A 25,600-nucleotide genomic window follows, 5' to 3' on the forward strand; every position below is an offset into this window, starting at 1 on the left:
ACAGAGTCATGTGAGGTCTTGTTTTTTGCGGGACGAGTTGACGTTTTTATTGGTAACATTTTCTGGCACGTGACATTTTTTGATCGCTTTTTATTCCGATTTTTGAGAGGCCGAATGACCAAAAACCAGCTATTTATGTTTTGGCGCTTCCTCCTCTGCAGTGTACACCCCACCGACAGGAAGTAGGGTATTCAGTTTAGCTTAGTGTCAGTAGGAGGTGGACACGGGTCTTTCATTAGACCCTTATCTACCTCAATGTGCGTCGTTTCTTTTCAGATTTTCCGGAGGGATACAGGGTGAACAGTCACACCTGTAGTCCCACAAGGCGGACTATGAGTACGGCGTGTACTGCCACCCCGTATCCTCATAGATCCCTCTCCAGGACCAAGAGCCTAGCACACAAGCGTGCTTAGAAGTCCGGTCCTGGCTCCGTCCCCCACCCACTCGCCCACCAGAGCCTGTCGGTTGGAGGAGACGAGGACGTCCATCACAGCTCCCTGGACGACTCATTCCCCTCAGGTTAGTAGCGGACGACGTGGGATGTTTAGGTAAGTATTTTCCCTATATTCCCCAGATCTTTCCCTGCCCACCCTCACAGTGTGGGGGAATAGAAGTTCCTAAAGGCGCGCTGCACGACCCTCTATGGCGGCGCTGATCTTATTTTAATAGGGATCCCAGGGGCCTAGACGAGCTTATCTCGCGCGGTGGAGGGCCGCGCTTCCCCCTTACCTATTCATCCCTGCGGCCGCAATGTCACCCATTGCAGGGGCACCTCTTCCCCCTGCGGCTGCAACGCAGGGCAGGCGGCCGTCCTGTGCCTGCGCAGCGGCCTTGGCAGGTTGCCGCGCTACTTCCTACGGGCTTCGGCGCTCCGAGGCGGCGTCTCCTCTATCCGGCGGCGCCGATCTCTAATTTAGGCCCCGGCTTCGGCCGGGGCCTACTTCGGCGCCGCGACCCTGGTAATTTCATTCCCTCTGGCGACTGGCAGGCGGCCGCGCTGCTCTGCGGCGCACTGCTCCGGGGCCGCGGTCTCTTTTCCGGCAGCGCCGGCCTCTAATTTACGTCCCGGCTTCTGCCGGGGCCTACTTCCGGTACCGCGCTCCTCCACTTCCGTTTTTTTCGGGCGGGCTTTTTCCTGCCCGACAATCTCGTTACTCCCCGCCCACCGCCGCCATCTTGGTGCTCCCGGGCCCATGACTTCTACGCCGCTGCTTGGCGCCACATCACAGCAGGGCGCACGTTCCAGCGCCCTTTCAGCGGTCATTCATCCAGACTGCAGCCGGGTCCTTTTTCTCCCAGCACAGGCGGGGTCCCCTGCATCCTCCTTAGGTTGCCGTCTCATCGCTGGTGCCCTGATGCCGGTCACAGCTACAGCCGGGAGCAGCCTACAGGACTCTACTATTACTGTCAGTAACGCTGCTATGCAGTCTATTACTCCCCTCTCCTGTTCCCCTAGCCTTCGGGCATCATTTAGTGTGTCTGCTCCCAGGCCTATCCTTTAAGGAGAGCGTCCCCGTCCTCCTGCTTCCTCTTGTCAGCTGCAGCAACTCCTTGTCCAGGAGTCCCTACCAAGGGTGAGACCGAGACCCATGATTACCCTGGGTGGGCTTTCCTTCTGTCTCAGTCTGGGGCGGACCTCACCAGGATGTCACGACTTCGTGTCCGTGACTGACCGCAATTGCTAGTGGGTCACAGGATTCTCCGTCCAGCCTTGTTCAACTCAGGCCACAAGAAGGGATACAGGGTGATCAGTCACACCTGTAATCCCACATTATGGACTATGAGTACGGCATGTACCGCCACCCCGTATCCTCATTGTTCCGACAGCAGGACCATGATCCTAGCACACAAGCGTGCTTAGAGCTCCGGTCCCAGCTCCATTCCCCACCCACTCGCCCTCCAGAGCCTGTCGGTTGGAGGAGACGAGGACGTCCACCATCAGCCCCATGGACGTCTGACATCTTTCTTTCCCGCTCCATCTTGCCCTCTGGTCTGGAGCGGTGAGATCCCTCTTCCTGATCCTCCTCTCTCTCTAGAGAGAAACGGGCTTCCTTGGTCATGTTTGCAGAGGAAGTTTCAGATGCGATCAACCAGACCCTAAGCATCATGGATACCTCTACGGAACCCGCGGCATAGGCGGTTTTCGTTTAGACGGTCTAACCACCTTCCAAGGTCTTTGCCCCACACACTGAATTTGTAGTGGTACTTACCAGGGGAAATGCGAACCATACCAGATGCTTTCAGACAGGGAAGCATCTCGGCATCCTATATTCCTCCTCTCCTGAGCTCATCGCTAACTGGACTGATTCCTCGGCAATTCTGGACTCGTCAGTTCCCAGACTGTTTACCAACTTGGCATGGGTTCAAAGGATACAATTATAGATCCGCTGGATAGATTAGCCTTTGAAACGGCTGCTTCTACTTTGTGCCTCGGCCATTGCCTCTACCTGGGTCTCAGGGACCATAGATGGATGGACTAAACAGCCTTGTAAGAGCACCCCGGCTGCAGCTCCTCCCAGGGAGCTAGCTGTCCGGACGGACCAAATTTCCTACGCAGGGATATATTTGGTATCTGCCTCCCTAGATGCGCGGCTTGTGCAGCTCACACGTCCAGCAATATGGTGGCCATCTGACGCAGCAGGCGGACTTGTCTTCAGGAAGTCGCTTACTGGCCTCCCCTTCCAGGGGGCGTCTCTTTGGCTACACGCTGGAACAAATTATTAATGATGCCACGGGAGGCACGAGTTCCCTTTGTCCTTTCGCTGTTTTGTGGCTTCGGAAGATTCCTCTAGCTATCACAGACTGCGATCTCGTCTGGCTAGAGTAAAGGCTTCCTTTACGCCTATCCCTTCCCGGCGTTCCCGCAACTCCTATGGTTGGTCCACCAGGCCTAGACCTGGCAGCTCTTCCTCGGCATAACTGGTGCCAACGGCCCAGCGTTTCTTCCAGTTTGGGCGGGCATCTCCTGTCTTTTTTTCAGGGATGTTTGGCTGGCTTCGGTGGAGGACGCTTAGATCAGGGAGGTGGTATCCTCCAGATACAAGATACGGTTCGCTTCGCGGCTCGGAATTGCTTCTTTCTTTGTTCGGAGGTTATTGTTTCCATTCCACAGCAGGTACGCTTCACAGGTTTCTATTCAAACCTGCTTGTAGTGCCGTAGAAGAGCAGCGCTGTTCGACCCATTCTGTCTCTGAAGTTAGTCAACAGAAGGTTCCGCCTGCGGCATTTCAGGATGAAGTTTTTCTGTTCAGTCCTGGCTTCCATGGATCTACAGGAATTCCTGTGCTCCATGGATATCAAAGATGCTTTGCTCCATGTCCTGATTTTCCTTGAGGATCAGGGGCCTAGTGTTCATTCCATACCTTGAAGTCCTCCTTATCAAGCCTCAGGCCCAGAAGAGTCTGTCCATTGTCCTCGACTCCCGGTCCCGTTTCTGGTGGCTGGCCAACAGATCAAAGTCTTGTCTTGTTCCGAGTCAGCGTCTCGTCCTCTTAGGCATGTTGTTTGACACCGCCGGGGGTTTTTCTTCTTGAGAAGCGGGCAATTCTCCATACGGAGTTCGCTCTCTGCAGGGCCCTCGGCTGCCTCCCTTCCGTTCAGCTACGACGTTCCTGTGATGCATGGTGACAGCTCCGTAAGCGTTCTCTTTTGCGCTGTTCCACTTGAGACGAATTCAGCAGCCCATTCCTCAGTTGGACACGTCTGTACTGTCTCTGGATCCTCCAATTTGACCGATTCTAATAGCCTCTCAACTGGGGGCTGTCATCCCCTCTCGGCTGGGGGCGTTTTCTCACCATCCGTCATTGAAGGGGGCGTTGGTCGGAGCAAGAGTCTTCTCCGCCAATCGATACCCTTGAGATAGGGGCCTTTCTTCTATCCCTGAGTCTCTGGGAAAGGCTTCTCAGAGGTCTGCCAGTCAGAATCCAGACGTCCAATGCCTCAACTGTGGCTTATGTCAATCGCCAGGGAGGGAATCAGTCTCTTGGCAATGGCGGAGGTATCCAATATCCTCCTCTGGGCAGAGGTGACGGTTTCTGCAGTGCATATCCCCGGTGTGGATTACTAGGCCGCAGTGTTTTCTCTGCCATGATGGCCTTGCGGCAGGACAGGTGTTCCTGCTTCAAGAGGTCTTCCTTCAAATTTGCCTTTGATGAGGAACTCCGGACACGGATCTCCTGGCGGCCCGACTGCTTAGGAAGGTTCCACCGTTTGTTTCCGAGTCTGCGATCCTCTTGTTGTGGATACCGATTCTTTGACCATTCCTGGGTCGCAATTTGTACTTCCCTTTCTGTTCCTCACTTCCCTTTCTTCCCAGGCTGTTGGAGAGCAATGTGGAGGGAGTGCCGGTCATTCTGACCGCACCACATTAGTCCAGAAGGTTCTGGTTCGCTGAGATCGTCCATCTCCTCACGGACTCCCACTGGAGGCTCCCAGTCTGGTCAGATCTTCTGTACCAGGGACCCATCTGCCGCAGAGTTCTTGGTAGCTCAAGTTAACAGCTTTGCTGTTGAAACCTTCCATTTTGGCTATTCTCTCTATGCAGAACTTGATGCTGGTCTTGCCCTTAGTTCTCTGAAGGGTCAGATAGCAACCCTTTCCATCCCTTTTCTGAAGTCCCTTTCAGAGGTCCTTAGCTATTGGCTATCACGGTACAAAGATTTTTATACGTCCCGTTCTCAGATCAGAACCTTTTCTTCAAGGAGTGGCGCATGCGGCTCTCCGTTCCAGACTTCTGCGGATCCCCGGGACCTCAATCTTGTTCTGGAGGCTCAGTGGGGTTCCCCCCCTTGAACCTCCCCATGAGGCCTCACTGTCTGTTCTGTCCCGCAAGGTGGCGTTTCTGGTGACTTTCACCTCCATTAGGCGCGCCTCTGAGTTGGTGGCTCTCTCCTGTCTTCCCATTTCTTGGTTCTTCACCAGGATAAGGTAGTTTTTACGGCCTTCGTCGCCTTTTTCTTCCCAGGGGGGTGTCCTCCTTTTACTTAAATAAGATCATCCTTCCCACCTTTGTCCTGCTCTGGGGCCTTCGCTGAACAGGCTAGACCTGGTCATGGCAGTGAGGATCTATTTGTCTAGGACCGCCTTCTTTAGGAAGACGGACTGTCTTTTTGACGTTCCAGACAATACGCCAAGAGGCCTGCCGGCCTCCAAGTTTACGTTTGTTCTCTGGATCAGATCTGCCATTCTGGAGGCTCACTGGGTCAAGAACAGAGTGCTTCCTCCTGGTATTAAGACTCACTCTGCCCCGGGCAATGGGCGCCTCCTGGGCAGTACACCATGGGGCATCCGCCCTACAACTTTGCTGGGCTGTAACCTGGTGTTCCATTACCTCTTTTCCCAAAGGTTATAAGCTCCATACCTGTGCTTCGACAGTTACCAGCCTAGGCGGAAGGATCTTGCAGACGGCAGTGGTGATTCCTCCGTCCTGGATGGAGTTTTTCTGCTGTTCCCACCCCAGGGACTGCTTTGGGACGTCCCATGGTTCCTGTGTCCCCCAATGAGAGGCGATAGAGAAAACAGGATTTTTGGTTGCTTACCGTAAAATCTGTTTCTCGGAGCCTTCATTGGGGGACACAGCACCCTCCCAAGTTGAACAGCTCTGTTTATTGTGTTATACTGTTAACGTTTGTGTTCTTTGAACGCTCTTTGAGTGTTTGAAACTTTTAGACTGTAAAGCGCTGCTTAAGTTTGTTGGCGCTGTATAAATGAAGATTATTATTATTATAATATTATTATTCTTTCTCGTTTACACGTTGCTTCTCCTACTGCTTTCTCACTAACTGAATACCCTACTTCCTGTCAGTGGGGTGTACACTGCAGAGGAGGAGCTAACTTTTTTATTTGCATAGTGTCAGCCTCCTAGTGGCAGCAGCATACACCCATGGTTCCTGTGTCCCCCAATGAAGGCTCCGAGAAACAGATTTTACGGTAAGCAACAAAAAATCCTGTTTTTTATTGGTTTTTTTTCAATTTAGATAAAGAAATGTATTTATGGGAACAATATATATATATTTTTTTAGGATTTTTATTTTTTTTATTTTTTTACACATGCGAATATTTTTTTTCTACACTATAACATTGCCCCAGGGGGCGGCATCATGTTATAGTGTAAGATCACTGATCTGACACTTTGCTGTGCACTGTGTCACATCAGCGATCTGGCGTGCACTGCTGGAGGCTTCCCGGTGCCTGCTCTGAGCAGGCGCTGGTAAGCCACCTCCCTGCAGGACCCGGATGCAGCCCCGTGCCCATTTTGGATCCGGGGCCTACAGGAAGGAGGAGGTAGGAGACCCTCGGAGCAACGTGATCATATCGCGTTGCTCCAGGGGTCTCAGGGAAGCACGCAGGGAGCCCCCTCCCTGTGCGATGCTTCCCTATACCGCCGGAACACTGCGATCATGTTTGATCGCAGTGTGCCGGGAGCGGTCCGTGACCGACCGCTCCTGGCACATAGTGCCGGATGTCAGCTGCGATAGTCAGCTGACCCCCGGCTGCGATCTGCCGCGCTCCCCCCCGTGAGCGTTGCTGATCGCTATGAAGTACTATCCCGTTGGTGGTCATACGGGCCCACCCCACCTCGACGGGATAGTACGTCTAATGTCAGAAAGGGGTTAACAATGGTAAGCAGATATTGGGACTTGTTAACAGACCTCTTCAGACTGTGAACCGTACAGGAATCATAGCACTGATGAGATGCAGGCAGTACCACAAATAGACATTATTTTCACTCAGGTCACCTCTTCTCTGATTGGAGTCGTTCCCATCCCTTTTGTCTCCTTGTAGCCCAGATGCCATGATGAGACTAAACATCCAGAGTTAATCTCTGCAGACTTCCCTCTTCTCCGCCTTCTGCAACACTTCTTGACATTGTGCCCTTAAAAATAAAGTATCATTAGACCCCAAAATAAAAAGATCTCCTATACTATGCCCCTGAATAAATAATTGCCTCTGTTTCCTGCACAAAATATCCCTCCTACACTATCCCTCCGCAAAATATCCATCCTACTCTGCCCCTCTCCAAAGTTCCCCTCCTGAACACTGCCCCTCTTCAAAATTCCCTTCCCGCACACTTCCCTGCTGCAAAATATCCCCCGCACACTGCTCCTCTGCAGAATATCCCACGCACAGGGCCGGACTGGCCATTTGGCAATTCTGGCAAATGCCAGAAGGGCCTGTCTGGATGTGGGCTGCCTTGTGTGCTACGTTGTTAACAGAATCAATGTTCTCAAGTCACCCATACTGTTAACAGTTGTGACGGAGCCCAAAGCCGGTCACTCCGTCACCTACCTCAGCATGCTGTGGGTATAATTAGAAATATTGGTCTTGTAGTAAATCTTTCTTTCCTCCATCCAGGGTAATATTAGTAATATATCCCATCTGGTTATTGGGGACGGGGACAGCATGGGCCTGTGTGATCTCAAATGCCAGGGCTAAATTTCAGCCCCAGTCCGTACCTGCCCCCGCACACTGCTCCCCTGCAAAATATCCCCCCATAATGCCCCTCTGCAAAATATCCCCCCGCACACCGCTCCTCTGCAAAATATCCCTTCCCACACCTCCCCTCTGCAAAATATCCCCCCCCCCACACTGCCCCTCTGACTAAAGTATCCCACCACCACCCCTGCCTCTCTGAAAACTATGCCCCCCTTTAACAGTTGTCACCCCCATTATGTTCCCTCACTGTAACATTAACCCCCTCCACCATCATCCACACTAATAAGGCATTTGATGTTGGGCTCCTTCACGAATCTCTCACTTGTCTCTTCCCCGCTGTGGCCCTTTGGGGCTGAGGTGCCGGCAGCAGTGTGATGTCCGCAGTGTGCTGACCTTGTCACGTTGGGCCGGGTCTGACACTGCCCCTCTGCCGACACTGCCCCTCTGCCTCAGTCCCGGCCCCTGAGCTCCTCTTGCAGCATTCTATGCAGACTGCATCCTCCTTCTGCTGAGAATCTCCTCCTGGCTACAGGGAAACAGGGCTAGACCATGCAGAATTTTAACCCCTATGTATCCCGCAGAGTTTGACTTCCCTGGCCTGCCGACAGGTGAGATTCTGGGCAGCTCCAGCCTCTACACCTTGCCTGAACCTGGGTCCCTAGTGCAGTTTGTCTCCTAGTATCCTGTCGAGGTGTATTATAGTGTTGTCTCTCCTGTTACCGATCCGGCTAGTTTCCTCTTTCCGTCTGACCTCTCTGCTCCTGACCCGGCTTCATATCCTGATCCTGTGCTGCCCACCTCGACCTCGGATTGTCTGACCATGTCTCTGCCTGTTCCCTGTGCTTCTCATATCTCTGCCTTGACCCGTTGGTCAGCAGCTGCAGGTCCGGGCACTGGCCTGGTGTGGCACCTGGTGGCTACCCTAACGGCTCAAGCCTATCCTCACCATCAGAGGCTCTTGTGAAGACCAGGTAGTCACTTAGGCACGCCTCCCCAGGGTAAGCCCGGCCCGTGGAGCAGATCGATCACCATCACACCATTTTTTTTAGTTGTCTTTATTTTATTTTTTTTATTTTGCACAGGGGTTTGTGAAGAGTTTTCGATTTGGCGCTTTTATGGTTTTACACCATTTTTGGAGCATTTAGCACAAAAAAAAAAATCAGCAAATAACACATGACAATAGATAAATAGTGACTATGATGAATCGGCCCACGGTGTTTAACATCCTCACCTTGACATTTATTCATAGGATATACAGATCTTCAATGTTCCTCAAACTGTAGAGAGCTTGTCGCAATGTGTCAGCGTCAGGCTCCGCTATGAACAAAACTAAAGGCACAGAATGTTTCCATTCACTGCCAGCAAGCAGAAATAGTGACCGTACCAAATATTAAAACACTAGACAACCATTTTCAAGAAGACAGACACCGCAATCTACGTTACGGGTGCACATAAAGAATATGAAGTCTATGAGTTATTTATTTTACAGGCAGAAGAAAAGGCAGACGCCTTAAATAAAGAATTGCTGATGACTAAACAAAAACTGATCGATGCAGAAGAGGAAAAGAGGCGACTTCAGGAAGAGTCCGGGCAGGTAGGGAGATTTCTAGCAACAGGGTGACAAGGCATACGGTAACAATTGAAACATAGAGAGGACATGGCACTAGGTGAGAAGATGACCATTTTTTTTGCTCTTATTTTACTCCCACTGGTCCCCTTACTATTCCGTTTTTTGTAATTTTAAAATTCGCCATTCGGTTCCAGAGATGTAGGTCTTTTTTATTTTGTGCTGGGGCGTGGCTCACAGGGTCATAGATCAGTCTACGGACACGCCCCCGAGGATCTCACCCCTCACTTGCATGTAGATATGTAATGTGGTTAGTGAAAAGGATAGTGCACGGCAGAAAGATGGCACCACAGTTTCCACTATCTATAGGTAAGTCAGTGTAACAAAATATCCCTAAATATACAGAAGGTGTAATAACCGTCAGCACAAAGCTGGTTTTCATCCTTTAACCCTTATGTAGACATTTGATCGATGCTGATCGGACCCCATGTTGCTTATGCAGAGCAGTTGCTGGCCGGTGGAGCAATCCAAAAACCAGAGAATAAATAACAAAAGACAGAGACAGAAACATAATGATATCTGGGTCATAGACCTAGAGGATGTAATACTATTCCCTCCGTGCATCCCATGTAAGACCTCATCTAGGATATTGGGTCCAGTTTTGGGCTACACATTTTCTAAAGACGTTGAAAAATTAGTTCAAAGGCGGCAACAAGATTATTACACGAGGTGAAAAATTTATCCTATGAGAAGTTGAAAAATTAGGGCTTCTTCGGCCTAGCAAAAAGAAATACAAAGGAAGGGCACATTATTTATTTTTTCCCAAAGACCTCAAAAATGGACCAGGGGACATTCATTACTTGTGGAGGAAATGGGATTACAGCATCTAAACAAGAAAGGGTTCTTTACAGTTAGAGCAGTCACACTATGGGATGTCTGACGTAGTAGTAGTAATGGCAGAAACTAAATCATCATTTAAAGAAGGACCGGATGCTTTTCTCACAACAAATGGCATTGTGGGTTATGAATAATCTAACGATAGAGAACGTAGAACTGGGCAATCAAGGTTGATCTTGATGGACCTTTTCTTTTTCAACCTATGTAATTATGAAGCCGGGTGAAATAAACAGAAAATAGTGAGACAGTCCTGTGTTAAATCTGAGTGGGCTTTCAAAGGTTAATCCTGAAGTCTGTTCAGGGAAGGGGGCCAGGACAAGGAAGGGGGCCAGGTCGGGGAAGGGGGCCAGGTCAGGGAAGAGGGCCAGGTCAGAACTCCAGACCTGCTGTCCAGTGAGGGCACCAGAGTACTCCATCGAACACAATATCTGATACACCGCTTTACAGATAGGGAAGGTTAATTGGGTTATTCGCTACATTTTATAAATGTACTAAAGGCTAATTGCTGATGGTGAGAGATCAAAAACAAGCTAAACACATATCTACCAGACTGGCACTACTCTCCATACTCTTGAATGTGTCCCCCACTGCTCTCCTGGCTTCCTCTTTCAGCGAGTGATGCCAAGTGATTGCTGCAGTGGACACGGACACTCCCTGCAGCTGACTGCCATGATCACCTGATGCTCCCAACTGACAGAGGAAGTCAGAAGACCAGCGGTGAACTTACTCAACTACCAGACCAGCATTGTTTTCTATGTTATCTTCACCATGGGTACATTAGTAAAAGTAGTTGCCAACTCCTTTAAGTAGGACATCGAGATCTGATTGGCTGCCAAAGTCAGCCGAGCAGCTCTACTGATTGACAGCTCCTGGCAAATCTGATCAGTGCTGGAATATGGTAAGGTAGGTCTGTGAAAGAAGGTGGGCTATCACCTAGTGGGGGGCTGGCCTGACCCAGATCTTCCCATCTCCTCTCTGATATTGAAAAGAAAAATATATATTTTTTTGTGGATGTTCTGTATCTTTATGATCCACGTAAAGTAAAAGATCCTCCGCTCTCCCGAAGCCTGTCCGATATATAAATCTGTGCATTGTCTGCAGGTTTTTCACCGATCTAGCTCTCTTCAGAACTGTGATAATCAAAGGTTTGTTTAATTTCCATTTACCGTCATGCAGGCTCAGATTATATATTGACTTCTTCAATGTATGGGTAACGACACTGTTATGGTTCTCAATGGCAAGAGAACATAGCCCAGCAAACATAAGTCCTAGCTCTTGGAAGGATGGAAACTAAACTGACCATGAACTAAACCTGCCGCACAACTAACAGTAGCCGGGTAGCGTTGCCTACGTTTTTATCCCTAGACGCCCAGCGCCGGCCGGAGGACTAACTAATCCTGGCAGAGGAAAATATAGTCCTGGCTCACCTCTAGAGAAATTTCCCCGATAGGCAGACAGAGGCCCCCACATATATTGGCGGTGATTTTAGATGAAATGACAAACGTAGTATGAAAATAGGTTTAGCAAAATTGAGGTCCGCTTACTAGATAGCAGGAAGACAGAAAGGGCACTTTCATGGTCAGCTGAAAACCCTATCAAAATACCATCCTGAAATTACTTTAAGACTCTAGTATTAACTCATAACATCAGAGTGGCAATTTCAGATCACAAGAGCTTTCCAGACACAGAAACGAAACTACAGCAGTGAACTGGAACAAAATGCAAAAACAAACGAGGACTAAAGTCCAATTTAGCTGGGAGTTGTCTAGCAGCAGGAACATGCACAGAAAGGCTTCTGATTACAATGTTGACCGGCATGGAAGTGACAGAGGAGCAAGGTTAAATAGCGACTCCCACATCCTGATGGAAACAGGTGAACAGAGGGGATGATGCACACCAGTTCAATTCCACCAGTGGCCACCGGGGGAGCCCAAAATCCAATTTCACAACAGTACCCCCCCCTCAAGGAGGGGGCACCGAACCCTCACCAGAACCACCAGGGCGATCAGGATGAGCCCTATGAAAGGCACGGACCAGATCGGAGGCATGAACATCAGAGGCAGTCACCCAAGAATTATCCTCCTGACCGTATCCCTTCCATTTGACCAGATACTGGAGTTTCCGTCTGGAAACACGGGAGTCCAAGATTTTTTCCACAACGTACTCCAACTCGCCCTCAACCAACACCGGAGCAGGAGGCTCAACGGAAGGCACAACCGGTACCTCATACCTGCGCAACAATGACCGATGAAAAACATTATGAATAGAAAAAGATGCAGGGAGGTCCAAACGGAAGGACACAGGGTTAAGAATCTCCAATATCTTGTACGGGCCGATGAACCGAGGCTTAAACTTAGGAGAAGAAACCCTCATAGGGACAAAACGAGAAGACAACCACACCAAGTCCCCAACACAAAGCCGAGGACCAACCCGACGCCGGCGGTTGGCAAAAAGCTGAGTCTTCTCCTGGGACAACTTCAAATTGTCCACTACCTGCCCCCAAATCTGATGCAACCTCTCCACCACAGCATCCACTCCAGGACAATCCGAAGATTCCACCTGACCAGAAGAAAATCGAGGATGAAACCCCGAATTACAGAAAAAAGGAGACACCAAGGTGGCAGAGCTGGCCCGATTATTGAGGGCAAACTCCGCTAAAGGCAAAAAAGCAACCCAATCATCCTGATCTGCAGACACAAAACACCTCAAATATGTCTCCAAGGTCTGATTCGTCCGCTCGGTCTGGCCATTTGTCTGAGGATGGAAAGCAGACGAGAAAGACAAATCTATGCCCATCCTAGCACAGAATGCTCGCCAAAATCTAGACACGAATTGGGTTCCTCTGTCAGAAACGATATTCTCCGGAATACCATGCAAACGGACCACATTTTGAAAAAACAGAGGAACCAACTCGGAAGAAGGCAACTTAGGCAGGGGAACCAAATGGACCATCTTAGAGAAACGGTCACACACCACCCAGATGACAGACATCTTCTGAGAAACAGGAAGATCCGAAATAAAATCCATCGAGATGTGCGTCCAGGGCCTCTTCGGGATAGGCAAGGGCAACAACAATCCACTAGCCCGAGAACAACAAGGCTTGGCCCGAGCACAAACGTCACAAGACTGCACAAAGCCTCGCACATCTCGAGACAGGGAAGGCCACCAGAAGGACCTTGCCACCAAATCCCTGGTACCAAAGATTCCAGGATGACCTGTCAACGCAGAAGAATGAACCTCAGAAATGACTTTACTGGTCCAATCATCAGGAACAAACAGTCTACCAGGTGGGCAACGATCAGGTCTATCCGCCTGAAACTCCTGCAAGGCCCGCCGCAGGTCTGGAGAAACGGCAGACAATATCACTCCATCCTTAAGGATACCTGTAGGTTCAGAGTTACCAGGGGAGTCAGGCTCAAAACTCCTAGAAAGGGCATCCGCCTTAACATTCTTAGAACCCGGCAGGTAGGACACCACAAAATTAAACCGAGAGAAAAACAACGACCAGCGCGCCTGTCTAGGATTCAGGCGTCTGGCGGACTCAAGATAAATTAGATTTTTGTGGTCAGTCAATACCACCACCTGATGTCTAGCCCCCTCAAGCCAATGACGCCACTCCTCAAAAGCCCACTTCATGGCCAAAAGCTCCCGATTCCCAACATCATAATTCCGCTCGGCGGGCGAAAATTTACGCGAGAAAAAGGCACAAGGTCTCATCACGGAACAATCGGAACTTCTCTGCGACAAAACTGCCCCAGCTCCGATTTCAGAAGCGTCGACCTCAACCTGAAAAGGAAGAGCAACATCAGGCTGACGCAACACAGGGGCGGAAGAAAAGCGGCGCTTAAGCTCCCGAAAGGCCTCCACAGCAGCAGGGGACCAATCAGCAACATCAGCACCCTTCTTAGTCAAATCAGTCAATGGTTTAACAACATCAGAAAAACCAGCAATAAATCGACGATAAAAGTTAGCAAAGCCCAAAAATTTCTGAAGACTCTTAAGAGAAGAGGGTTGCGTCCAATCACAAATAGCCTGAACCTTGACAGGATCCATCTCGATGGAAGAGGGGGAAAAAATATATCCCAAAAAGGAAATCTTTTGAACCCCAAAAACACACTTAGAACCCTTCACACACAAGGAATTAGACCGCAAAACCTGAAAAACCCTCCTGACCTGCTGGACATGAGAGTCCCAGTCATCCGAAAAAATCAAAATATCATCCAGATACACAATCATAAATTTATCCAAATAATCACAGAAAATGTCATGCATAAAGGACTGAAAGACTGAAGGGGCATTTGAAAGACCAAAAGGCATCACCAAATACTCAAAGTGGCCCTCGGGCGTATTAAATGCGGTCTTCCACTCATCCCCCTGCTTAATTCGCACCAAATTATACGCCCCACGGAGATCTATCTTAGAGAACCACTTGGCCCCCTTTATGCGAGCAAACAAATCAGTCAGCAGTGGCAACGGATATTGATATTTAACCGTGATTTTATTCAAAAGCCGATAATCAATACACGGTCTCAAAGAGCCATCTTTCTTAGCCACAAAGAAAAAACCGGCTCCTAAGGGAGATGACGAAGGACGAATATGTCCCTTTTCCAAGGACTCCTTTATATATTCTCGCATAGCAGCATGTTCAGGCACAGACAGATTAAATAAACGACCCTTAGGGTATTTACTACCCGGAATCAAATCTATGGCACAATCGCACTCCCGGTGCGGAGGTAATGAACCAAGCTTAGGTTCTTCAAAAACGTCACGATATTCAGTCAAGAATTCAGGAATCTCAGAGGGAATAGATGATGAAATGGAAACCACAGGTACGTCCCCATGCTTCCCCTTACATCCCCAGCTTAACACAGACATAGCTTTCCAGTCAAGGACTGGGTTATGAGATTGCAGCCATGGCAATCCAAGCACCAACACATCATGTAGGTTATACAGCACAAGAAAGCGAATAATCTCCTGATGATCCGGATTAATCCGCATAGTTACTTGTGTCCAGTATTGTGGTTTATTACTAGCCAATGGGGTGGAGTCAATCCCCTTCAGGGGTATAGGAGTTTCAAGAGGCTCCAAATCATACCCACAGCGTTTGGCAAAGGACCAATCCATAAGACTCAAAGCGGCGCCAGAGTCGACATAGGCATCCGCGGTAATAGATGATAAAGAACAAATCAGGGTCACAGATAGAATAAACTTAGACTGTAAAGTGCCAATTGAAACAGACTTATCAAGCTTCTTAGTACGCTTAGAGCATGCTGATATAACATGAGTTGAATCACCGCAATAGAAGCACAACCCATTTTTTCGTCTTAAATTCTGCCGTTCACTTCTGGACAGAATTCTATCACATTGCATATTCTCTGGCGTCTTCTCAGTAGACACCGCCAAATGGTGCACAGGTTTGCGCTCCCGCAGACGCCTATCGATCTGGATAGCCATTGTCATGGACTCATTCAGACCCGCAGGCACAGGGAACCCCACCATAACATCCTTAATGGCATCAGAGAGACCCTCTCTGAAATTCGCCGCCAGGGCGCACTCATTCCACTGAGTAAGCACAGCCCATTTACGGAATTTCTGGCAGTATATTTCAGCTTCGTCTTGCCCCTGAGATAGGGACATCAAGGCCTTTTCCGCCTGAAGCTCTAACTGAGGTTCCTCATAAAGCAACCCCAAGGCCAGAAAAAACGCATCCACATTGAGCAACGCAGGATCCCCTGGAGCCAATGCAAAAGCCCAATCCTGAGGGTCGCCCCGGAGCAAGGAAATCACAATCCTGACCTGCTGAGCAGGATCTCCAGCAGAGCGAGATTTCAGGGACAAAAACAACTTGCAATTATTTTTGAAATTTTGAAAGCAAGATCTATTCCCCGAGAAAAATTCAGGCAAAGGAATTCTAGGTTCAGATATAGGAACATGAACAACAAAATCTTGTAAATTTTGAACTTTCGTGGTGAGATTATTCAAACCTGCAGCTAAACTCTGAATATCCATTTTAAACAGGTGAACACAGAGCCATTCCAGGATTAGAAGGAGAGAGAGAGAGAGAAAGGCTGCAATATAGGCAGACTTGCAAGAGATTCAATTACAAGCACACTCAGAACTGAAGGGAAGGGAAAAAAAAAAAAAATCTTCAGCAGACTTCTCTTTTCTCTCCTTTCTCTGTCAAATAATTTAACCCTTTTTGGCCGGTCAAACTGTTATGGTTCTCAATGGCAAGAGAACATAGCCCAGCAAACATAAGTCCTAGCTCTTGGAAGGATGGAAACTAAACTGACCATGAACTAAACCTGCCGCACAACTAACAGTAGCCGGGTAGCGTTGCCTACGTTTTTATCCCTAGACGCCCAGCGCCGGCCGGAGGACTAACTAATCCTGGCAGAGGAAAATATAGTCCTGGCTCACCTCTAGAGAAATTTCCCCGATAGGCAGACAGAGGCCCCCACATATATTGGCGGTGATTTTAGATGAAATGACAAACGTAGTATGAAAATAGGTTTAGCAAAATTGAGGTCCGCTTACTAGATAGCAGGAAGACAGAAAGGGCACTTTCATGGTCAGCTGAAAACCCTATCAAAATACCATCCTGAAATTACTTTAAGACTCTAGTATTAACTCATAACATCAGAGTGGCAATTTCAGATCACAAGAGCTTTCCAGACACAGAAACGAAACTACAGCTGTGAACTGGAACAAAATGCAAAAACAAACGAGGACTAAAGTCCAACTTAGCTGGGAGTTGTCTAGCAGCAGGAACATGCACAGAAAGGCTTCTGATTACAATGTTGACCGGCATGGAAGTGACAGAGGAGCAAGGTTAAATAGCGACTCCCACATCCTGATGGAAACAGGTGAACAGAGGGGATGATGCACACCAGTTCAATTCCACCAGTGGCCACCGGGGGAGCCCAAAATCCAATTTCACAACACGACACTAGATGAGGTCAGATCAGCCAATGATTTGATTAACGGATTCCATTGACACCACATGAAAGAGCAATTAAAGCCGAATACAACGGAGAGCCCTCAGTTAGCCCAGAAATTCCAACTGCAACCCAAATTCAAACTTCTATTGTCCTTAATCTTATTTTTCAGTTGAAGGAAATGTGTCGGAGAGAACTTGATAAGGCAGAATCTGAGATAAAGAAGAATAGTTCCATCATTGGAGATTACAAGCAGGTACTGCTATACTTCTCGGCAGTCTGACTCTCTGCATGTTCTGATTTGTGGCCGTGTGTCATAGAGAAAAATTGTAAAATCCATAAAGACCTCCATGGAGAGGGGACATTTCACCCTCACATAGAACATATGGGATTAATTATAACTAGGGAAGTGATAGAGAGCTGACACTTCATCCTCCATTGAAACATGCACTCCTGTCGTGAACAGGTAATTACAGCGGCGATCTACCCTGAGAGCTAATCACTAAGTCTAGGATTTGTATACACACAGGTGGAGAAGTGCAGTGTTTTCCTCTGTTCAAATGAATCGGCTTCCTCTGTTCAAAGGATTGTCACAGGCGCTCTGGAGCCAGTGGTCCATGATGAATATAGGGATCTGCATGATATTTATGGGATATTTATTTTTGACGTTGTAGGAAAGGGATGAGCATAATGCATTCACTCACATCACTGTAAGGCCTTTCTAACACCTCCAAGTAAATTACAGTAAGATGGATGATGCTATCCATGTCAGATTTAATTTCTATAGAAGTGTAAAATTGTGATCAGAAACATGACAACGATATCTCTTACCTTGGACCTCCAGGGGTGAAGGTATTCTGAACGTTGGGGATTTCATAAAATCCTAAAAGACCTAACAAATCCCACAACCGGCCCCCACATGAGCTCACCAAGGGGAGTTTTGTGGGTGTAACCTTGATCTAATAATAATCAGAGTTCGAGTTTAGTTATTTGTCAGTCCTGGAAGGTACAGTTTGCTGTGGGTTCTGTCCATTTTCCTAAGGAGTGCCTCCCTCCGTCAAGCTCTGAGCCATTTCCGTGATGCAGGTTTGGTACTTTATCTTTTATGAGATTGTTTATACTGTATTGTTTTGTTTCCATTTTGTAACACCTTTGTTTATTTGTTATATAAAATGTAATAGCTTAGATCCACTTGCTTTGAAAACCGCACCCGTGAAGCCAAACCTTACCAATAATGGGTCTCCAATCGACCTGTGTAAGCGATTGGTGGCAGCTAGTAGTTCCTTTTGTCATTGTGGAGCTGGTATATATATTCAATTTGTTATAATCGGCGGTGTATCTACCATACACTCACTGTGAGTTCCCCAATAACCGGCCTAGTAGTGGAAGCAGCTGCGTCCATCAGTCGTCAGTCAATTGTCCTGACCATTGGAGTAAGCAGAGTTCTGTCCCATGACAAACTGGTGGCAGCGGTGAGATCTGCGTGATCTTTCCAGTGTTCTCCCTGACAAACTGGTGGGATCATTGCACTATATGGAGAAAAGCAGGGGCGTAACTATAGCGGTCGCAGCTGCGACCGGGCCCGGACTGCTTAGGGGCCCGTCCATCCAGCAATAGTGAAGGAGAAGGACCCAACCATTACAGCAGGGAGGCGTCACCGCAGGTCGTCCAGTTTCATGGGGGAAGATGGATTTAATGCGGTCACGTGATCCAACCTTGTGACTGGAGAGAGGCGTGTCCACAGGTCCTAAAGCCACACCAAAGGGAAAGACTGGTCGAAGGGAGCTGGTGCTGCTTGAGTGAGTGGCTGAGTGCCTAAACCTAAAAAGCTGCAATCTGTTGCTGCGTCCTCCTCCTCCTGCTGCCGAAGGGTCCCTTAAGCCTCAGATCTGCATTTGTCCTCCTGTCATTAGCAGCCGCTCGTGTGACCTGTCTGCCCTGTTCTCAAGTCTCCCTTGTCCCCTTTCTCACCGTGTGTTCCCCATCTACCCTGTCCTCATAATCCATGTGCCCCCTTCTTCCTTGCTCCCAAGGCTCCCCCCGTTTTCCCCTGTCCCCTTGCAGCTCCGTGTCCCTATCTACTCTGCCCTAGGAGTCCCTTTATTTCCTCTTGTGCCTGTCTCCCTTGCCCTTTTGTGCCCTTCTCCCCTTCCTCCTAGTCCCCATGTGTCCCCTTGTGCCTGTCGCCCTTGTCCCCTTGTGCTTGTGTCCCTTGTCCCTGTGTGTCCCGTTGTGTCAGTCTGCCTTGCCCACTGGTCCCTGTGTGTCCCCTTGTGCCTGTCTCCCTTGCCCACTAGTCCCTTTGTGTCAGTCTCACTTGCACACTGGTCCCTGTGTGTTCCCTTGTGTCAGTCTACCTTGTCCCCTTGTGTCAGTCTCCCTTGCCCACTAGTGCCCGTGTCGCCTTTGTCAGTCTCCCTTGCCCACTAGTTCCTGTGTTCCCTTGTGTCAGTCTCCCTTGCCCAGTAGTCCCCTTGTGTCCCCTTGTGTCAATCTCCCTTGCCCACTAGTCCCCGTGTGTCCCCTTGTCAGTCTCCCTTGCCCACTAGTCCCTGTGTGTCCTCTATTCAGTCTCCCTGGCCCTCTAGTCCCCTTGTGTCAGTCTCCCTTGCCCACTAGTCCTCGTGTGTCCCCTTGTCAGTCTCCCTGGCCTACTGGTCCCCCTGTGTCCCCTTGTGTCAGTCTCCCTTGTCCCCTTGTGTCAGTCTCCCTTGCCCACTAGTCCCCGTGTGCCCTTCTCCCGCCTTCTAGCCCACATGTGTCCCCTTGTGCCTGTCTTCCTTGCTCCCTAGCCCCCCTGTGTCACCATTGTGCCTGTCTTCCCTAGCCCCCTTGTGTCCTTCTCCCCTGCCCCATAGTCACCATTTGCCCATGTCTTTCTCACTGCACCTGTATGGAGGGGCAGCATTATACTATGAGGGGGGCTGCATTATATTCTATGGGGTGGCTGTATTATACTATATGTGGGCTGCATTATACTGTATCGAGGACTATGGGGAATACATTATACTATATGAAGAACTATGGGGTACATTATACTATGAGAAGTGAATTGTACGACATGGATGATGATGGCGGTGCATTATGCTACATGGAGCACTATGAGCAGTGTATTATACTATATAGAGGACTGAGCAGTCTATTTTAATATATGGAGGACTATGAGGAGTGTATAATACTATATGGAGGACTGAGGAGTGTATACTATATGGAGGACTATGAGGGGTGCATTATACTATATAGAGCACTATGAGCAGTGTATTATACTATATGGAGGACTGAGGAGTGTATTATACTATATGGAGGACTGAGCAGTGTATTACACTATATGGAGCACTATGAGGAGTGTATTTGAATATATGGAGGACTATGAGGAGTGTATTATACTATATGGAGGACTGAGGAGTGTATAATACTATATGGAGGACTATGAGGAGTGTATTATACTATTGTACTATATGGAGGACTATGGAGAGTGTATTATACTATATGGATGACTATGAACTGTGCAGTAAATTATATAGAGGACTATGGGGGTGCATTATATTATAAGAAATACTATGGGGGTGCATTATGATTCTTATATGGATCCCCATGACTTCTATGTAAGCCCCTGATGAGTATAATGGTTTATTTTGTTTTATAAATTACATAACAATGGCAGTACGGGGGACAGATATATACCAGGATGGGAGGATGGGGCACCGGATAGTAACGCCACTGAGATCACACTATACAACTTTGCAATAAAGCTATAGTGTGCGAAATGAATAGGGAAAATCTGAATTTGGGTGGAAAATATTTTTGCGGGGGGGGGGGGGGGGGGCATTTCAAAGTTCGCATCGGGGCCCATAACTTTCTAGTTACGCCACTGGAGAAAAGTATTGGGATAAACTTCTTAATTATTAAATTCATGTTTTTCATTCAGTCTCATTGCCCCAGTGTATATAATAAGGTTCCTCGCTGTGCCGTCTACCTTTACTAACACGTGTGACAGAATGGCTGGGGGTAAACTGCTCACAGATCCCAGTGCAGTCTTGTAGGATTTCACTTTTGTAAAAAGTCAGTTTTCCCTAAATATTGAAAATGTTTAGGCACCACAACAACTCATCCACAAAGTGGAGACCATGTAACGTTACACCGAGTGCTGAGGAGCAGAGGGCAGAAAAGTCACCAACTCTTTGCTGGCTCCCTAACTGCAGGATCCAAACCTTCATGTTTTTTTAGTGATCGGCCAAGACCCCTTAGTTGCATTGTAGTGAAATCTTAATGCTTCATTCTGCCAAGGAACTTTAGACAATTGTAGCTTCCATCTTTGTGGGAACTGTTTGGGGAAGGCCCTTTTTTCTTTCTCATGACTGTGTCCAGTGCACGAGTTCCATGAAGACATGGTTGAAGAAGTTAGGGGTAGAAGAACCCAAACTGCTACACAGAACCTGGACCTCATCCCCAATACCTTTAGGATGTCCCAGGCTCTCCCCAACATCAGCATCTGACTTTAGCAAAGCTGCTCTTGATGAATGAGTAAAAATTCCCATAAACCGCTCCATAATGTTTTAGAAAGTCTTCCCAAAAGAGTGGAAGCTGTTAGAGCTTCTGTATAGACATATGAATGTCTATGTATGCAGGATGGGATTAGAAATGAGCGAACACTAAAATGCCCGGGTGCTTGTTGCTCGACCCAAGCAATTCCTACTACTCGAGTGCTCGTTTAGAGTAATGAGTATAATGATGGTTGGTGGAAAGCCGAGCATTTTTCCAGCAGACCCTACAAAGAGGTCTGGGGGGGGGGGGCAGTGTTCAAATGGATGTGAAAAGTGCTGAATGGAAGGAGAACAGCATGGAGGAAGACCCCTGGAAGCATCTCTGACCCCCAGATCGCTGCTGAGAACAATGGTGTCATACTTTTACTCCACTTTAAGGACTGACCATAAAACATTCCAAACCAGCGAGAAATTGCACCTTACAGCATAAAAATGTTAAGAAAGATTTTTTTTCCTCTATAATGACTTGTAAATAAGGAAAAATTTTAAAAGATTTTAAAAATATATATAATTAATTAAACCTAAATAGATTTTTTTTTTTAAATAAAAAAAATAGGAAATTTCAGTGTAATTTATGAAGGAATCAAGAACTGCCAAAAATAATGGACTCCGATAGACCCTGTATTAGACATAAAGGAGGGCCTCATACACATTATGTTCCAATTGTCATGTATTGGTCTCCTAGACTGATAAAGGCTATGCACTTTTGAGGGTTACATACCAAGGAAATGTCCTCCAGACCACGGAATAGTCTATGGGTGTGCAATATAATACTTATACATTTTTTTTAACAATAATATACCAACAAAATGTATCCCAGAAGACGAAATAGTGTATGGGTGATAAACTTTAACAGTTAAAAAGTGTTATATATCATAAAATACAGTATGTACCCCAGAACACAGAATAGTGTTTTGGTGAGAAATGTAACCCAGCTAAATTTTTTAACACTTTTTGAAAGTGTTATGTATCATAGAAATGTACCCAAGACCACAAAATACATAATACCAGCAAAATGGTTGATATATGACAGAAATGTAACCCTGCAAAATATTTAAATGCTTTTTTCAAGTGTTAAGTATCCAAGAAATGGAACCCAGACCACAGAATAGTGTATGGGTTGGAAATGTAACCAAGCCTATTTTTTTTTTTAGTTTTTTGTACGGTTATATACCACCAAAATGTTACAGAAAGCACCTAATAATCTGATAGAGTATTCTAATCCAGAAATATTTTTCAATGCTTTTTGTAAGTTTTACATTCCACCGTAATGCAACAGTAACCGTGTGAATATGTATGGATAAGTCATTGAATTCATAAAAATGTTCTGAATTTAAATATTTTCAAAGGAACCTTTGTGTACTTATACACTCATAAATGATTTGCAGAATGTGCAAAGCCAGTAAAACATTGTAAGGAGTGTCATCCATAGACCCCTACAAGGCTACAGCTTGCATGCCTCATTCAAATATTTTAAAAGTGTAGTTGATGTACTCCTACATTCATAAAGGCGATGTACAAAGCCAGTAAAAAATTATAAGCAGGATAATACAGTAATCCTCTTCGTATTCACTTCTTCTCCTTCCTCTTGAGGCTGGGGGCACTGCCTTCACCTTCTTTATGGAGCCCGATTGCCATGTGCCTGGGCTGTAAGTGACCTGGCTTCAGATACTGACTTATCCCCCAACATATAAATATGGACAAGAGCCCCGCCTCACCTGCACCATCTGCGCATAGGACGTGGGGAAGCTCAAGGACAGCACGATCTCTTGGGAGTGGTAGTAGTCGTGTCTCGAGCCACCTCAAGGAGCCTCTCCTAGGCCTATTCATTCCTCAAGAAGGGTTCATCATGCTTCTTTCTAGGATCACACCCACGGCATACCAGCCATGTTGCCCTTCTATTTTGGGGAATGTGACCCTAGTTCCAGCCATTGGCTCTTGTAGCCTTCGAGTTAAGTGTTCCTTCTCTGCTGCTTGATGTTTGAACGAGGTGTGATGACAGGTCACAAACTGCTCAGTGGACACCCTATTCCGCTGACAGACGTAAGTAACTACCACCAATTCTTGTTATCTTACGGCTGGCAGGCCTGAGAACATTTGTCCAGACATGATCCTGGTTCGCCTCTTTGTGTCTTCCAATCAGCCTAGGCCCCACAGTTCGCTCACCAGTTCCTGAATCCTGGCTCTTCTTTCTGCAATTCCCAGGAACCCCAGCCATAAATGATACAGCCTGGGTTCGGACCTTGATGGGTCCAGCATATCAGCCAGATCAGGACCACAGGCTTCTGCCACCTCTGCTGTTGCACCAGCTTCCTCTGGCTCCGATATTCCTCTGGTCACTACCTCATGACTCTCGCGAGCTTCTGCCATCTTTGTCACCCACTAAGCATGTTACATTGTATGGATGACTAATTGAATACTGTAAAAATAATTAACACTTTTTTGGAGTGTTATAAACCACAGAAACATACCCAGATCACTAATACTGTATGGCTGAGAAATGTAACCCTACAACATTTTTAAACACTTTTTCAATCAGTTTTAAAAATCACAGAAATGTGCCCAGACCGTGTAATACTGTATGGCTTAGAAATGTAAGCTTGCAAAATTCATGAGCGCTTTTTGAATTCAGTTTTATATAACACAGGAAATGTACCCCAGGCCACGAAATAGATGAGAACTTTTACACTACAAAAAAACTTAAATATTCCCTGGATTAGGTAACATCACAGAAATTTTAAAGCAAGCAAGAGAAAAGAAGGTGCAAACAACGGTGCACACCGCTAAATAAAGTGCGAAAACAAGCTTTATTGGGTAATCCATCAGTGCAACCATTATAAACATTTAAAATTCGTTGTTTGCACCTTCTTTTCTCTTGCTTGCTTCAGTACTCATTTGGGCGCAATGGCAGCACCCTGACATTAATATCATTTTTTTATTTCTGAGTGATGCCCGCTTCTTCTTTACATGGCATCGCAGAAATTTTACCCACACCACGGAATAGTGTATGGGTGATGAATGTAATCCATCCAATTTTTTAACACATGTGTGGATTGTTCGATGTCACAGAAATGTACCGCAGAACCCACAAAACTGTATGGCTGAGAAATATAAGCCTGCAACATTTTTTTAATGCGCTCTTAGAGTGTTGTGTGTGGTTGTGTGTATGTAATATATATATATGTGTATGTATTTGTCTATATATACAACACAAAGAATTAGCACAAATCACGTACTCGATGAATCAAAATATATTCAATTTTTAACCCCCACACCCCCAAAAAATGATGTAGCTATATGTTGCCAATGGACTGCACAGCCCTAATCCCGGTCTACGGACTGGATTCTGTCACTCTCCCTGCTCCTGCAACTCTCCCTCCCTAGGCTAAATACAGATTGTATGTGATACAAACGATGATTAGCCCTTAAGGTACCTTCACACTAAGCGACGCTGCAGCGATACAGACAACGATGCCGATCGCTGCAGCGTCGCTGGAGAGCTGTCACACAGACAGCTCTCCAGCGACCAAAGATGCCGAGGTCCCCGGGTAACCAGGGTAAACATCGGCTTGCTAAGCGCAGGGCCGCGCTTAGTAACCCAATGTTTACCCTGGTTACCAGTGTAAAATGTAAAATAACAAACACTACATACTCACATTCGCGTCCCCCGGCGTCCGCTTCCCTGCACTGTGTGAGTGCCGGCCCTAACAGCAGAGCGGTGACGTCACCGCTGTGCTGTACTTTTACTTTACGGCTGGCACTCAGTCAGTGCAGGAAGCGGACAGCGAGGGACGTGTGACAGACATCAGAGGGTGAGTATGTAGTTTGTTTTTTTTATTTTTACGATGGTAACCAGGATAAACATCGGGTTTCTAAGCGCGGCCCTGCGCTTAGTAACCCGATATTTACCCTGGTTACCATTGTAAAACATCGCTGGCATCGTTGCTTTTGCTGTCAAACACAACGATACACGGCGATCTGACGACCAAATAAAGTTCTGAACTTTAACCAACGACCAGCGATATCACAGCAGGATCCTGATCGCTGCTGCCTGTCAAACTCAGCGATATCGCTATCGTTATCGTTTAGTGTGAAGGTACCTTTAGAAGGGCTCTTATCCTGTGCACACAGACCTGGACTAGGACACTGTCCCTCCAATACAAAGTGTCACAGAGCTGTGCAATGGCGTCAGTGTGCCGAGCCGAGCGGCACCAGTTCTT

The 25,600-nt window shown here is 47.4% G+C and overlaps 2 protein-coding genes across 2 annotated transcripts in view; one reads left to right on the forward strand and one right to left on the reverse strand.

Moving 5' to 3' along the window:
- RABGAP1 (RAB GTPase activating protein 1) overlaps window positions 1-25,600 on the forward strand; it is a 238,587-nt gene that overhangs the window by 198,958 nt on the left and 14,029 nt on the right. The window lies entirely within an intron of this gene.
- The window catches only part of LOC143808924 (uncharacterized), a 32,322-nt gene continuing 10,857 nt past the window's right edge, over window positions 4,136-25,600 (reverse strand). Inside the window, exons 3-4 of the mRNA XM_077292102.1 lie at window positions 4,412-4,572; window positions 4,136-4,316 (exon numbers count right to left, since the gene is read on the reverse strand). Coding sequence (XP_077148217.1) covers window positions 4,136-4,316; window positions 4,412-4,572 — 342 coding nt within the window. The remainder of the gene's footprint in view (window positions 4,317-4,411; window positions 4,573-25,600) is intronic.

Source organism: Ranitomeya variabilis, chromosome 2, assembly GCF_051348905.1.
Source record: "Ranitomeya variabilis isolate aRanVar5 chromosome 2, aRanVar5.hap1, whole genome shotgun sequence".
NCBI lineage: Eukaryota > Metazoa > Chordata > Amphibia > Anura > Dendrobatidae > Ranitomeya > Ranitomeya variabilis.